This window comes from Sebastes fasciatus, chromosome 11, assembly GCF_043250625.1.
Source record: "Sebastes fasciatus isolate fSebFas1 chromosome 11, fSebFas1.pri, whole genome shotgun sequence".
Classification (NCBI taxonomy): domain Eukaryota; kingdom Metazoa; phylum Chordata; class Actinopteri; order Perciformes; family Sebastidae; genus Sebastes; species Sebastes fasciatus.
Genome location: NC_133805.1, coordinates 7,407,348 through 7,424,361, shown reverse-complemented (window position 1 = coordinate 7,424,361; position 17,014 = coordinate 7,407,348). Strand labels below are relative to the sequence as shown.

Sequence of the window (17,014 nt, the reverse complement as noted above, 5' to 3'; positions counted from 1 at the left end):
CGACAACGTAGTCGGAGGTATATAGCGCTCTGCGTGTCCGTCCTTCCGTCCCTTCACATGTCACACTTTAGTTTCCAGAGCAGAACTCGAAAACTATTTAACTTCAAATTTGGTATGATGGTTGACAGTGTGATCTAGTTGTGCCTTTTCGGGGTTAGAAGTCCAGGGTGCCCAAATTTTTTGAAATTTTGGCCAAAAGGACAAAACCTTTGGCCCTACTTTAGCAGGGGTCAAGCAGTGAGCGGGGGTATGTGAGCCATGTTCACTTTTGCCTTGCTCAAATTTTGCAGTTACAGGGTATTACAAACGGCAATGACCCCAGCCAACTCAGTCCCACAACCTGTTACAATAGGACAGAGAATGGTGAAAGTAATAATATAAGAATGGGAACAATTCTAAGTAAATCAATAGATATAAAGTAATAAATAAAACATATAAGTCCCATGTGTTAGAAGCCCAATTTGCTGGCAGAGGTAGTGATGAAGTGATCCCTGTGTGTTTTCAGTCCATGAAAGTTAATTGTAACATTTTGGTTGGCTGAAATTGTCTTGTTCAGCGTTTGGTTGTACTTAGCTCCACCCTCTTCTGTCACTTCTGGTTACAAAAAACAACATGGTGACGGCCAGAATGCCCAATTAAGGCTTCAAAATGACAGTCCACAAACCGATGGGTGACGTCACAGTGACTACGTCCACTTCTTATAGTCTATGGGTGAACGTTTTGCGATTTGCTGTGCCTATTTTTTACATGTTAAAACGTATTTGCCACTGAATGCAACCAAAGGCCAAGCATATGGTTGCCAATTTCTAAAAATGGTTGCCAATGACAACCCTTACTGTCGAGCAAATTCCCCCATTGCATTATGTGTTATTGTACTCCCATGTGTGCATGTCTGTGTGCACTCACCCAGGACAAGCCTATGTTGGACACGGACGCCTTGACCTAGTAAACTCACTCAGCACCCTCAGCTTAATATCACATTTTAAATAATGCACAGTCACCAGCTCCACTGCCTACAGGAACCAACGCGTCGTACTTAAAAGCCACTTTTCACTTTGGTCGAGCTTTGTTTTTCCGACGCGCTTATCCAGAGTGACTTTATTTGCCGTTAGCTGCTGACTTTATCTCTCTCGTGCAGTTGATATTGACCGCTGGCACACTACAATTTCTCATTCTCTCTTGTTTAATCATCACAAACAAGCGACGTTTCTGCTCGTCTCATGCGCTGTTCTCGCTTTGATTCTTAGAACTGCTGGCAAAAAAAAAAGAAAGAGACATCAGCGGAGATTAAAGGGACAGCCACTGTTGACGGAGGACAGCTCAAGAACTCCTTTGAGAGTACAAATACTGAGCGCTTAGAATTTATAGGTCTATTTAGAGCTGATATATTGCAGTCAAGTTATTTTCCAGTGCAGTGAATTGTATGACAGAAAGGCAAACTGATGTAGGAGTTGTGAAAGTGGCTGGAGTTACATCCGTGTGTTACTGCAGTAATGTGCTCTTACGGGGGGGACGTCATTTTTTAAGTAACATTTGGGGTAAAAATTAGTTCCATTAATGTAATTAAAGTTGTTGATGAGGCACATCCTCATTGCGCTCATCACCTAAAGTGAATGAATCAAGGGTGCATCAAACATTTTACAGGATTTCAATAAGAGGGATGGGAGAGATTTGGCCCTCCTCAAATGATTCAATTAAGTTCGCTCCAAACTTTATGAGCCATCCTGGCAACCTCATGGTTTACAGTCTACAAAATAACGGCTCTGTCGTTACGTTTCATGCATATGTGCTCATTTACACACAGCCGTCTTTGTGTTATGTGTCACAGTCTGTGCACGTTTACGCAAGAGATTGAATGATCCATGTGCAAATCACGAGAACGCTAATGCCTCAGAGGCATGAATGAGGCTGCGTGTAAAATCAGCAATGAAGCATCTTATCACTATATCGCTACGAGTATATGGGTCAGCCTCTGCTGTGAATCATTTACGGTATCATCCATGACATTATTACAAACTGACATAGTGCACCCAGAGAAAATAAATTACATCCACTTTCACACTTTTGAGGCAAATAAGATATTTGATTAGAAAAGTTCATTTGACTCATAAACTGAAAAGATACCACTGACTGACTGACCGATTCGACGGCTGACCAGCTGGTAGATCACTGTAGGTTTGGCCAGCTGGAGTCTGTCCGGCTGATCTTTGGTGGATTCTGGATGAATGTGGAGGTAGCAGAGTAAGAGTTGTGGTAATAAAAAAGCAGCTCCACTGGAAGGTGTTACTGAGCAGTGTATCAGCGATTCTCACACTTTAATTTTACTACAGCTGACAGACGACGTTACAAAGTGTAGAGGATGTGTAATGAGCCAGGGACTAAGCTCAGTCATTGGTAATGTTTCACAAAATGAGAAAAATATCATGACAAATGTATCTACCTCTGAAAGAATATGTGGTGGCTTTTTCTTTCTTTCTTTCTTTCTTTCTCGCGTACCCAAAGTGAGATGAACGGTGCCTGAAATGAGCCAGCACTTCAGATTTTTGAGAAACCCTTACTTCTTATTCCACCATGTGAGTCTAGGTACGCACCCCTAAACACCCGTATAACTGCGTTTACTAAGTGCAAAGTGTAGGAAATAAAATGCTTCAGGTCATAGTGGTTAAGCCTGTGAGATGCAGGTGAGATGCGAGCCTGCACCGAGCCGGTGCTGCATAGATTAAAATGACATTTTCTGCTACTGCTCTAAGGGAATGATCACACCGAGACGGGTTGCTACAGGTGCGGTCGCTTCAAAAACGTCTTGGCCTTGCTTGATTTGTTTGGCTGCCTGGGTCAAATGTGACATTGACGAGTGGAAACTTATGCACATCTAAAAAACGCTAGAAAAACGTGACGCAAAAGAGGAGCTCACGACTTGGAGCTAAATAAATGCAGTCTTGCCCGTAAATTATGGACTTGCATTTGGTATTCCTTCTCATTATCCAATTCAATCTGTAGGACAACTGACATGATATTTTCACTTGGTTTTATTGTAGCATCTATACAGTATTATATTTGTGTACAATTTGGTTTGTATAAATAGTAGGGCTGTCAATCGATTAAAATAGTCAATAGTGATTAATCGCTAATTTATCGCACATTTTTTATCTGTTCAAAATGTATCTTAAAGGGAGATTTGTCAAGTATTTAATAATCTTATCAACATGGGAGAGGACTTATATGCTTGCTTTATGCAAATGTATGTATATATTTATTATTGGAAATCAATTAACAACACAAAACAATGACAAATATTGTCCAGAAACCCTCACAGGTACTGCATTTAGCATAAAAAAATATGCTCAAATCATAACATGGCAAACTGCAGCCCAACAGGCAAAAACAGCTGTCAGTGTGCTGACTTGACTATGACTTGCTCCAAACTGCATGTGATTATCATCAAGTGGGCATGTCTGTAAAGGGGAGACTCGTGGGTACCCATAGAACCCATTTTCATTCACATATCTTGAGGTCAGACGTCAAGGGACCCCTTTTAAAAATGGCCATGACGATTTTTCCTCGCCAACATTTAGCACAAGTTTGGGGCGTTATTTAGCCTCCTTTACGACAAGCTAGTATGACATGGTTGTTACTCCTACGACCTAAAAATCGCAATTTGCGTCAATGTGTTATTCATTCACATTCACTTTGACAGCCCTACTGTAATAATTACATATAAAGGTACAAATTATGCTCCTTAACAGAGACATGTGATTATATCAATACATGGACGAGTGAGCTTGTGTATTATTGACCTCATTCTAACACTTATATGTCACCCTCTGCTCCTCCCACTGAATTATACAGAGAAATATGGACCGGAGAAAGAGAAAGACGGGCAGTAGAGAGCGATAAAGGAAGCGATAGAGGCAGAAAGAGGGAGAAAAGAAGGCAGAGAAGGAGTGTGTATTAAATGGAGGTCAGCGACAGAGTGAGATTTAAGGGTCAAAGAGCACGAGAGGAAAAGAGTGGAGCGACTAGAGGCTGGAATAACACGGTGGCTAAGAAGCAAATGGGTGTCTCAAAGAGGGCATTTCTATTTCAGCTTTCTCAGTCTTCTCTTTCTTCTCTTCTCTTCTTCTTCTTCATTTCAAGGTCTGTTGCAAACTGAGGTCGTTATATTTGTTGTATTCACGTTCATTCTTCTCCCATGAAAAAGAAATAGATTGTATAACATGTGGGATGTAAACTGGGTTACGAAACGCCTTCAAGGCCATGAACAGAATAAGTCTTTGCACAAAGACGGACTGTTGCAGAAGGAAAAGTCGTCCGAGAACAGTTGCATAAAAGCAGCTCGACAGAAGTGAAACCAAGACTTAAGGTGGCTTTTGACAGGGATCAACAAGTTCCTCTTTTCTCTTGAATTTACAGATATAGTATGATACAACGCTTTTGTCTAGCCGTCACGTATTTCTCCAGTGCACAGGCACTCAATACCCTTAAATACTTTCTTAATGCTTCCCCTCTTTTGTCTTTTCCCCATCAGGACAAGGACTTCTGTCCCAAAGCGCTTTGCAGCTCAACCACCAGGATGCCTATGCAGCAGCTGGTTACCATAGTAACCAAGGGCTGGCACTTGGGGAATCGATCATGGGCCGCAGCGGGCAGGTTGGAGGAGCAGTTCACAGCTACAACCAGGTACGCACAAACACCTTTTCTTTTTTCTCCTTTTTAAATTTCCATTTCCATCTTTCTCCACCCATCTGCTTCTATATCCTTCCTCTCTCTTTCTCCTCTTCTGCATGCCTCTGTCTTCTGCTTCAATCTTCATCACCATCATTTCTTTGTCCACTCTTCCTCTCCCCTTCTCCCCATCTTCCTCCATTTGCATCGATCCTTCTCTCCTTCTCCACACTTGATGCCTGGCACCTTCTTTCCATCCTCTCTGTCTTATCTCTCTCCACACTCTCGCCCTCTCTAGGTGACATCCAGCCGTGCAGCCGCCCACCTGGTGGGAACCGACTCTCCCTCCCAGTCCCAGAGAGACTCATATGCCCAGCAGGCCCATGGCAGCGCTTTCCACATGCCCTCTGAGATCGGACCTATACCTTCTGGACCACCCATGTATTACTCCTGCGCCACTTTGCCTGCTCAGGTACAAATCCCTGAAGAGATTACTGTGATGCTGCTGTTGTCCTGCAGATGTTGTCTCTACTTCTCTCAGTAGCAAACTATTGATGGAATCTTCTATAACCTAGTGGAACTAAGGCATGTTAGGGTTACTATGGGCAGGGTCTGAAATTAACTTTTTTCACCTCTTGAAATCTCTGCGCTAAATGAAGCAATAACATTTTAGATCTGTTACTATGTAATTTACCTTCGCGCAATACTCATTTTTACTGAGCAGAGCTTGAACGCCTCATAATAATAACTTAATGGCACCTCCGTTAACGTTTGTAGCTCCGTTTTTTAGCCAAGCAGGACTGTGCTGCCCACCGGCATTAGGCGGGTGCTAATTTCAGACCCTGACTATGGGCCAGTGTTAATTTTGTTAACTAAAACTATGATGAAATATGTTAGTCAACAACCTTTTTTTCCATGAATAAGAGGAGACGATGACGAGACATCACCGACGTCATTAAACACTAACGGTGACAGAATCAAACATGCAATATCGTTGACGAAAAAAGACGAGACTAAAATGTAGTTTAAAAACATAAAAACTTTAGCAACATCTCTCTTTAGTTTTGTCCCCTTTCACCTTCAGTGTTTCCTGCTGTGGCAGCCAAACTGCACCGACTCTTCATCTCAGCGACATTACTGCTATCGTGTTAGCAATTGAAGAAATAGCTTATCCTGCATCTTTCTTGCAATTATGGGTTTGTGAGATCTGTACACAGCTTCTCTTGTAGGGTCGGTCAGCAGTGCTGCCACAATGCACCAAACCTGTATTCAATTCTGGCCTCTTAGGTGATGATTTACTCTTTTATTGCTTCTTCTGCTGCACTGCGATTAATTCCGGGCTCAGAGTTTGGAGATCTTAAGAACGCCGCGTTAATCATGTCTTTGAATTAATTTAAACAGATTTACCGGCACTGTCCCACTGTATCCTCAGCATCCTCTCCTCAGCGCGTCTTGACCACGTTCATCTGAATTAATGGAGCGTTTTAAAATTGTACCTTTAGCTCTGGAACCGCAAGACCTTGCAAATATTTCTTCAACGTGTTTCCCCAGCTGGAACAAAATGAAAATGCATGTTTGGAACTTCATTTGGCGGCCCATTGCTCGCAGTCGGATTTCATGTTCATTTGGTTCTGAAAGTTCAGAGTCATCCCTTCATGTTTGGTCGGATAACTCCGAGCCTCTTCATCGGGATGTTATCACAGATTAGAGTCTCTGCTCTCCGCTTTTTCCACCTCCGGGGGGAGTTGTTCATCTCTCTGAAAATAATGATAGGAACAAGGAGAGTGGATGAATATTTAAAGTGAGTGACATTCCTCTTTAATGAAGTACAACTCCTCTATTACAGCGCGTGAGCTCCCCTCTGCAGGCGGTGGGATCCCCTACCAAGCTGCAGCGCCTGGGACCAGTCTCCTCTGACATGCCCAGCTACGCCACGCTACAGAGGGTGTCCTCGCCCAAGCAGTCGCCCAGCCGACTCGCCAAGTCCTACAGGTTGGTTCAACTTCAGTATGATTTAATAAGGGCTCATTGTTAGGAGCACATGAGGTAAGACTTTTACTGGTCCCAAAGCACAAAGAAATATATCTGCTGATCAATACCAGTGACTCAACAATTACTTCACCTGGTGCTGAGATTTGTGGCTTTGAAAAACACTAAAGCATGTAGTCTGTTCCACAGGAAAAACACCCTGCTTGTATTAGTCATGTTAGACTCAAGTGCTAAGACTTACGTCTTACTTTATCCTGCCTCAGCCTGCCTCCATATGAAAATGGGCTGAAAACAATTTAAAGGGATAGTTTTAGCCACCTAAAAAAAAGCCCACCTAAAACAATCAATATCAGTTTAAGTGTATGCTATATTTAGAATATTTATGCCGGTTTACCTCGCCGTGAGACAGCTGCACAGTCTGTTTCTGAGGTGGAAATGAAGCCGTTATCTATGCTCGTGCCAAAACAACCAAACTCCATTGAAAAAAAACTGTAATTTTACCTCTCAGAACATGGGGAGTTGCTGGTCTACCGCTGCCACTAAACTCTACTACATACAATTAGGTACTACAGGTACTGGACTACAGAGTTCTATGCATTGAATGGGAGGTTTTAGTGCACAACTTACAACCAATAAATCTTTGCTGAAGCTCCTGAAGCACAATCTTTACATTGGAAAGATTTGTTAAACCCCTCATGAAGTAGCAGATTTCTGGTGGGCCAGTCATTACAAGCTCATGCTGTGTAGCCAAATGTTGTTCAAACCCACAGAACTTTATTTTAAATTCTAGTGGAGATCGCAACACTCTCCAAAGATACCAAGCACTGTTTGTCGTGCTGAATTTGGGGGTAACGTGTAGGGCTGACCCGAATTCTTCGAAACTTCAAGCTTTGACTGTTGCCATGGTAATCAACCTCCAAATCACTATTCGAATGCTGTTGTTTTTTAATATACAATATATATAAGTATGTAATAATAATGTATAAATCCCCAAATAGCCCATGAAATAAGGAATAATCCATCCATCCATCCATCTTCAACCGCTTATACGGGATCGGGTCGCGGGGGCAACAGCTCCAGCAGGGGACCCCAAACTTCCCTTTCCCGGGCCACATTAACCAGCTCTGACTGGGGGATCCCGAGGCGTTCCCAGGCCAGAGTAGAGATATAATCTCTCCACCTAGTCCTGGGTCTTCCCCGTGGTCTCCTCCCAGCTGGTCGTGCCTGGAACACCTCCCAAGGGAGGCGCCCAGGAGGCATCCGTGCTAGATGCCCGAACCACCTCAACTGGCTCCTTTCGACGCAAAGGAGCAAGGACTCTACTCCGAGTTCCTCACGGATGACTGAGCTTCTTACCCTATCTCTAAGGGAGACGCCAGCCACCCTCCTGAGGAAACCCATTTCGGCCGCTTGCACCCGCGACCTCGTTTTTTCGGTCATGACCCAACACTCATGACCATAGGTGAGAGTAGGAACGAAGATTGAACGGTAGATCGAGAGCTTTGCCTTCCGGCTCAGCTCTCTTTTCGTCACAACGGAATAATCCCACAACATTATTCATTATTCATATACAACATTAATTATTATTAGTTAGACACACAGAGAGACACACTTTGATAAAGTGGGGGGCATAGGAGAGAGAAATCTTCAAAAAGAATGGTCAAAATCAAAGCAGCAGAGGCAGAGATATCCAGACTTGTAGTCCCTAATATGTGTCAAGCTCCATAAAAGCTTTATCCTACATTTCCCATACTGCAACTCAATAGAATCTTTTCATTAGTGCCTCCCTGCCTTGTAAACACCCATGTCTTTTAAATGCCACACCCCCAGGTTTTAACGCAGGCTTTCTTTAAAAAACATGTTTAGTGTTCAAGCCCAAACCATTTTATTTTCTCAGGTCTTTTATGATCTTAGTCTTTAATGGAACGTAGTTTTCCATCATCTCATTCTGGGGAAATGTTCATTCTGGACACAAAACTTTTAATGTGACAAAAACACCAACCAGACCGTTCCATGTCATCCTCCTCCCGCAGCACGTCATCGCCCATCAACATGGTAGCATCGGGTGCCGCCGGCTCCTCCTCCCCCCTTCCCATGACAGCCTCCCCGGGGGGAAACCACAGCTCGTCGCCCATCCACCAGCTCAGCTCGGTGGTGGGCAGCTACGCCACCCTGTCGCCCACCAAGCGCATGCTGCACCACATCGGAGCAGATGGCTACAAGATCTCCCACGAGCTGTACGCCAACGCAACCCTGCAAAGGCCTGGTAGCCTGGCAGGTAGAGGTCAAGACAACTTCATTATTACTTCTTTATGTGTGGATGTGTGAAATGCATTGTGTCATATATACAGTTTTTGGGAATTGTTCACTTTAAATTTATTTGAAATATATGTAGATGGTTTTGCCATATAATAACATTATATTAGTTACTTAATTATGTAATTTCTAGATTTTTTTTTTCAAATTCCTGAAATTTAAATTTCTATTTAAAGGAACAGTGTGTAGCATTTAGGGAGATCTATTGGTTACTCAGTCGGTTGCAGTCAGTAACCTCACCACTAGATGCCACTAAATCCTACACACTGAACCTTTAAGTAAAAAAAACATCATGGTTTGGCTTAAAATTACTACGATTACTACAACGACAACGTTCTCTTCACGGAGCCGGTCGCCATGTTTCTACAGTAGCCCAGAATGGACAAACCAAACACTGGCTCTAGAGAGGGTCATTCACGTTTTCACGTCAGCCACCGGAGTTCTCCTACACGCTTGACACACGGGAGAAGTTTTAGTTGATTATAATTAATGTTTTGTTTTAATAGACTTTGGTCTGTGACATTATGATGGGTTTTCTTCAGGGCCTTATATGGCCCTTTCTTTTTATGTCTAATTGGTATTCACCAGGATGAGCACAAGAATTCAAAAGAAAAACATATTACCAAATATTTGATTAAATTGGCTTGAGGTTTTATCTAAAATTTATTAGATTGCAAATGTACTCATGAATTTCTGAACAATTAATGAATCAGATTCATTGTCTCTACTGAGGACCCTTATAAAAACAGTTGTGCCAGAGTTTGTTTTTGGCTTTTCAAAAAGGTTGATTAGTGATCTTTTGCCTCTCCGCCGTGGCCAGAGGCATTATGTAAATATGTTTTCAGGTTGTCCCATTATCGTGAATGCGATATCTCAGGAACGCCTGGAGGGAATTTTTTTCGAATTTGGCACAAACGTCCACCTGGACTTAAGGATGAATGATTAGAATTTGGTAGTCAAAAGTTAAGGTTACTGTGACCTCAAACAACACATTCTTGACCATATCTTGAGAATTCATATGCTAGTTATACCCCGCGACAACGTAGTCGTGTCTGTCCTTCCGTCCTTCCGTCCGTTCGTTCGCGTGTCACACTTTCGCTTCCGGAGCAGAACTCAGAAACTATTTAACTTAGGAACTTCAAATTTGGCATGATGGTTGCCAGTGTGGTCTAGTTGTGCCTTTCGGGGTTAGAAGTCCAGGGTGCCCAACATTTTTATATTTATTATTTTAAGATCAGACACTATCACACGGCACCTCGGACACAGAGTCCAGGTGTTGAAATACAAGCAAGTAATGAAGTGGTTAAAACCTGGAGAGCATCAACAAGACAGACCGTATTTGTCTTCTGCTGACTTTATCCTGAGGAAGATGAGCTAATAACAAGCTAGATTGTGCTCAATAGACTAGTTCCATTAGTTCCAAAATGGCAAAACCTTTGGCCCTACTTTAGTAGGGGTCAAGCAGTGAGCGGCGGGTATCTGAGCCATGCTCACTTTTGCCTTGTTGTGACAATTCCACACAAATGTCTAACAGAATAAAATGAAGTGATGACATTTTGGACATCTGTAGATGTGTTCTAAGGAGTGATTCAATAGACAATTTTGACTATCCATCCATCCACGTGTCAGTATATCTAACCTCTACGTTCCCTGTGTTCTCCAGGCTCCAGAGGTTCCTACAGCAGCCAGCTGTCCAGTCACCTGGGCTCCGAGCTGCGACCTCTGCAGTCTCCTGAACACCACATCGACCCCATCTACGAAGACAGAGTCTACATCAAGCCCAACCTTAGAGGACAAGGTAAGCTCAAATGGGGGATGTGGAGGCTGAGGAAAATAAAGACACGGGTTATTTATTTAAGGTGTAAAGGACTGTCTACAAATACAGAGTCTACATCGCTGTATCCCAGAAGGCAAAGGGGAGCAGAGAGGAGATAGTCTGAGCAAACGTATGTAAGGGGTGCACAAGCTTTTCAGAAATGATATAGTGCCATGGTAACAGCTTTGCAACTAAGGTATTTCGGTAAATGTTAAAAGGGACCTATTATGCTCATTTTCAGGTGCATACTTGTATTTTGACTGTCTACTAGAACATGTTTACATGCTTTAATGTTCAAAATACGCTTTACTTTTCTCATACCGCCTGTGCTGCAGCACCTCTTTTCACCCTCTGTCTGAAACAGTCTGGGATTTGAATATTTCACTCAATGTAATATTGCATAGTATTAATAAAGAGCAGGATCACGCTGATATGGAATATATATGGCACTGTCCGACAGTGTTAAATGAAGTCCAATTTATAGTTCCTGCATCCATTTTTCATCTGCCTACAGGTTCAGTTTATGACCACACAGACTGTATGTGTGAACACGGCTGTGTATGCACCCAATGTAGTACAAAGAGAAGCTTGTGCTCGCTGTACATTATCCCTTACTTGTTACTTGGTGACATCACCACGTTACGGAAGAAAAGGCAGGACTTCAAGCAAGGCGTTTTAGGCAGTTCAGGAGCAGTGTTTCTGTGGGGGAGAGGAACTCCCTTTGGCGTGGACTTTGTAACTTTGCAGACATTTACTTTCACCAAAAACGATATAACACACTAAAGGAAAGGGAAAAAAGCACAAAAGCATAATAGGTCCACTTTAAAGACGATATGTAAGGGTGAGATGGAAGAAAATAAGAAAGGAGAATGGGGAGTGGAAGGAGAGGAATGCGATGTGCTTTCTAGTAAGGCACCCTTTATGGGAAATGTAGGATTCAGCATTTTTTGGAAATTCAATTTTTACCTTTTTTTTATGCGTCTCTTGCAAGTCTCCTAACTTTGTGGAATTGCATTCCTAAATCCCCAGAGTACCCGTTTAAGAGCTAGCTATAAAAACAGAGCAAGTGTAAAGTTGGAGGAAGATAAACACCAGCCAAAAGATTTTTTTTTTTACCTGGCAACCTAAAAGTTATTCTTCATTGCTTATAACTGATCTATAAAGCATTAGTAAATGACTTATTAACCATTAATACAGCCATTAGTTTTAACTTATAAACCCTTTTATAAAGGTACCGTATTAGTAAACGGTACCGAAGAGGTAGAAGGAACTAGGGCTGTGTATTGGCAAGAATCTGGCGATACGATACGTATCATGATACAGGGGTTACGATTCAATATATTGTGATGTCTTGCGATACTGTAAGAAAGGCGATATATTGCATTTTTTTAATCTAATTTTACTGTCATAGAATAAAGAACGCACCAACGTATGCATAAAATCTGAATAGAAAAATGTACTTCAATCAGAGCAGTGGGATCTGCATTTGCATTTATCACAGTCGCTGTAACATCCAACATCATAGCACTACTTTGAGAGGGCACACACACTGAGAGGGAGCATCTCTTTGTAAATGAAATAAAGTATTGACTGAGTTAAGCTTTGCATGTAAACTATTAATTAAAAATAGATACAGAGTCTTTGAGAGTCGATACAGTATCACAAAACATAATATATTCAATATTTTCTTACACGTCTAGAAGGAACCGGAGGGGGGAGGAACCTGTAGTAACACTCGGAGTAGATTAGAGACTGTAAACACAGAAATGGGCTTCAAATAGTCTCAGCATTATAAATAGCTGCAGCGTGCTGGAAATCAACCTCTGAACCTTCTAAATATAAAAATCAGAGAGTAGAAGAAGACATCACATGACACAATGAATAAGTGATGGATCAAAGAAATACTGTACAGCATACTGTTATGTGGTACAACAGTAAAAAACATTCAGTCTGGTCCAGCTTGCAAGATAGGTGTTTGTTTTTTTAACGTCGCTGCTGTACATGAGAGATTTCCTCGTCCCATCTGATCATGTAGCGCTATTTACCAGATCAGGTAGGCAAATCCAATTGGGGTCTCAATGGCAATTTGTCTCTCAGTCACAGTCTGTTAACTAATTAGTTTCAAGGCTGGAAATTAATCTCAATTAATCCCATGGGCGTTAGCTCGGGTGCTTTGAAATCAAAGCAAATCAACCGTGTCCTAAAATGTTGTCAACGCCGCGCTGCCGGTCTGGTCGCCCGAACGATGCATGTTGCTGTAAAGAGAAATACACAGAGAGAGAGAGAAATATGAAATAAAACATCTCAATCTCTTTCCTACAAGGTTTTGTTCTATAAAAAGAGCCTTATTAATTAAAAGATTTGAGGTCGTGCTGGCTCCCCGCACACACCGAGAGGTCACTTTTATGCGTCAAAATAACTCAAATCATCATCTCCAGCTTCGTGTCGGTGATTGTAAGTCACGACAGCGGCGCTCTGATTGTCAAATCCTTTTTTTACATTGGCTTAGATCTGCTTTACACCCGACTTCACATCACAGGTGAATTTCCTCAGGCCTTGTCAAGAGTCCCTGCAGTTATGTTGTTACTGTGGAAGAAACAAAATTCTTTCAGGTCCAATTCTGTTGCTGGTTCAGATGTGTTTTATGAGCCAGAAGATCACAACAAAGCTGTAGATTTCACTCTGACCAGAGTGAGTTTCTGACCAGGATTATATACAGGAAACAACAGGCTAAACAGAAGCTGTGGGCTGGGTAGAGGAAATCCAGCTGTGCTTTTGAACAATTTTTTTAATGGCAAAGACTTTTTACAGGTGCATATTTTCGTGTGACGTGTTTATTATTTATTTATTTATTTACTTATTAATTTATTTGCATGTCTGTTTTATTTGACTGATTTGTTTTTTTTAATTATATTTTTCTATTGAAAAATAAGATCATTTGGTGAGTTCACCTTTTCACCTGAAGTTCCCCCACCTGTTGACTTGTAAGTTGTTTTATCATTTATTTATGTATTTTTTGTTTTGCTTCCTCTCTCTCTGCTTTTTTCTTTTGTTCCATTGGTGCTGGTGTTTTTTTCTCGTTGTGTCCTCGTGTTGGTGTTTTGGTTCCCATCTCCTCTTCCCCCTCGCTCCCTCCGCCGCCGCCTCCTCCTCGGCTACGTCAAACCCAGTGGTGAACCAGTTGTACCAAGAGGTCCTCAACTATCTGCTCTGTCCCTACTCTGCTCTTCCTGCTTTAGCCCCGCCCTCCCCCGGTGTCGACCCAATCCCCTTGCAGCGAACAGGAAGCCAGAGCGCCACGGGAACCTTTCAGAGAGGCAGCTTCGCCGCAGGAGGCGGGGTGGCCGACTACGCCAACCCGTACCGCACCCTGCAGTTCTGCCCTTCCACCGAGTCGCCTTACAGCAAGTCGGGCCCCGCCCTCCCCCCCGAGGCCTCCCTGGGCCGGTCTCCGTCGGTGGACAGTATCCAGAAGGACCCAAGGTGAGGAAAAAACAAAACCCTATTTATGTCCAATCAGCTCTGGCTTGTTGATGAAGCCCTTTGTTCCGCTCCCTTTCCCCTGTCACTGAACTTACTGAGGGCCAGATTCACCACATTAAACACAATTATGCAAGAAAGTATAAATAAGTGTTTAATTGCAATCCTCAAAAGAGTGTCAAAGTCTTCAAAGTGTAACACGGTGACACCAAACAGTGACTGTTGTAGCACCTCAACAGGTAATTGGCCGTCAGGATTTGACGGTCCGGTGCAGTTAAAAAAGGCTGGTTGAATCTGGGCTTTAGTATGAGGCACACATCACGCCACATCTTCCACTGTCCTCTCTAGTTTGCCTGGTGTCGAGGGCTTGTTCACGCTGCCGTACGAATGCCTGCGCAGCGCACCTCTTGGTCCAATTTAAAAGTTTGCTCTCGCTGTTAGGAGTGGAGTGCCTCTCTGTCAGTGACAATCAGTCACATTCTGTGCAGTAGGTAGACACAGTTAATGTGGAAAGTGCATGAAGTCTGCTTTTTAGACCAAGAGAGCTCTGTGTGCGAGTGGATGTGTGAGAATGAGGGAGAGACAGACAAGACAAGAGTAAGAGAGAGGCACATAGAGAGCCAGCGTAATAGCTGCTTTTATCATTCTTTAGTCCTATTACAATCAAGTTTGAAATACTATTCCAATTGTGTCTTGGATTTTTCCTTCTTAGCGTCTTCTTTCTCACTAATGACTGCACAGACATACTGTCACAGATAGAAGCAGCCTAATTAAAGTTGAAGTGTCTCTCTTTGTGGCATTTCTGCTCAGGTGTAAGCAGGAGACATCTTATTTTTTGCTTAAATGTAATATTTCTAATAAGGAAGTGACTTTGTGCTGAGCTGCTTGTTATATGGTAACATTTGGAAGCACAAGAACGCCTCTCTCTGTGTGTCGTTAAGGAGAGGTGACTTTTGTTGCCATTTGCTCTTTTCCTTCACCCATTGTTTAAGTGTTTATTTCTCCGTGCACATCGCACTCGCATTGTCTGTTTTGTTCAATCTTGAGCTCCGGCATCATTTGTTGTTGTAGCTTCCTTCCAGCATCCGCACATCTGCACTGCTACATGCAAAGGACTGACTCGTGATGCATGGCATTCTGCTTTACCTTCACAACATGCAGTCAGTGCTCGCGCTGTGTGAATGAGATGGTGCTATTTGAGTGGCTTGTTGTCCACATTGCGTTAAAGGGAGGGTCCCCCCAAGATTGCAATTATACAGAAGCATTTTGATCCTGCAGTTGTCAAGTTTTACTGTTTGCAAGCTCACTGTAGTGCTGCTGTTCTTGCAGCTCAAAGAGGAACTGTTTGAAAAAGCGTGTTATTATATATTATCTCATATTTGAGTAAACAAATCCTGTAAAGAGACCAAAACCAACAATGTGTTAGTCCATCTCTCAATACTTTCCAGCTTCCCTACCGTGTCTGTGGCTCTCAGCAACAAGCCTATATGTTCCTACTGAGGACATTTTTTAAAATTGGTCCGGTTAAGGGCTGTCAAAGTTAACGCGATAAAGCAACTCGTTTTTTTAACACATTAACACAACTTGGGATTTTTAGGGTGTAGCAGGCTCAGTATTAAAGCTAGAGTGAAGATACTGTCATCATATGAAACTAGAAAACATAAAGAATCCATTGGTACCAACCATGTCATAGCTTGTCGTGAAGGAGGCTAAATAACGCTCCAAATTTACGCTACATTTTGGCGAGGAAAAACTGTTATAGCCATTTTCAAAGGGGTCCCTCTGACCTCTGACGAGTCTCCCGTTTACAGACATGCCCACTTTATGATTATCACATGCAGTTTTGGGGCAAGTCATAGTCAAGTCAGTACACTGACACACTGACAGCTGTTGTTGTCTGTTGGACTTGAGTTTGCCATGTTATGATTTAAGCATATTTTTTACTCTAAATGCAGTACTTGTGAGGGTTTCTGGACAATATTTGTCATTTTTTTGTGTTTTTAATTGATTTTCAATAATAAATATATACATACATTTGCATAAAGCAGCATATTTGCCCACTCCCATGTTGATAAGATTATTAAATACTTGACAAATCTCCCTTTAAGGTACATTTTGAACAGATAAAAAAATTGCAATTTGCAATTAATCGCGACTAAATATGGACAATCATGCGATTAAATATTTTATTCGATTGTCAGCTTTGACAGATTGATAGTTTGGATATGTAGTTCGATTCTTTTTTTTAAAGGCTCAGACATTTTGAGAAACAGCTGGTCACTGATGGGGACTATTTTCAGCTGCATATCAATCTATATTTGGTGCTCTAGTTGGTATTTACAGCAGCAGGACAGTGTATGTGGGATTGAGATAAACTACAGAGCCAATAGAGGTCTGTGGCACAGAGGAATACAATATAGACCTATAGATTAGGCTTCGATTACAGAGGGAACCTACAGGAAATGCTTGTTATTAAGAACAACTCATTGTTGGTTTTGGTCTTTTCTTGGGATTTGCTGTCAACAAGAAAAATACAGACTATCACCTGCTTTATACTTTAAACAAACACAGACAGTTTTTTGTATATTGGCCAATTGGTCAACGTAGCTCTTAAATGCTAACACCACAATCATTCACATTAGATTATACCTACATGCCTCAGAAAACCGATTTACTGAGTATGAAAGATGAACTTCAGTTTTTCATTAAAACAATTTCAGGTGAGCAACCATTTATTCATCATCTGCC

At 42.1% G+C, this 17,014-nt stretch overlaps 2 protein-coding genes across 10 annotated transcripts in view; one reads left to right on the top strand and one right to left on the bottom strand.

The window, feature by feature from the left end:
* ctnnd2b (catenin (cadherin-associated protein), delta 2b) overlaps positions 1–17,014 on the top strand; it is a 183,703-nt gene that overhangs the window by 101,330 nt on the left and 65,359 nt on the right. For all 9 annotated transcript variants that reach the window (XM_074650254.1, XM_074650251.1, XM_074650248.1 and 6 more), the window contains 6 exons: positions 4,529–4,680; positions 4,964–5,137; positions 6,512–6,657; positions 8,688–8,938; positions 10,634–10,768; positions 14,026–14,269. In XM_074650254.1, coding sequence (XP_074506355.1) covers positions 4,529–4,680; positions 4,964–5,137; positions 6,512–6,657; positions 8,688–8,938; positions 10,634–10,768; positions 14,026–14,269 — 1,102 coding nt within the window. The remainder of the gene's footprint in view (positions 1–4,528; positions 4,681–4,963; positions 5,138–6,511; positions 6,658–8,687; positions 8,939–10,633; positions 10,769–14,025; positions 14,270–17,014) is intronic.
* The window catches only part of toe1 (target of EGR1, exonuclease), a 442,640-nt gene that overhangs the window by 416,270 nt on the left and 9,356 nt on the right, over positions 1–17,014 (bottom strand). The window lies entirely within an intron of this gene.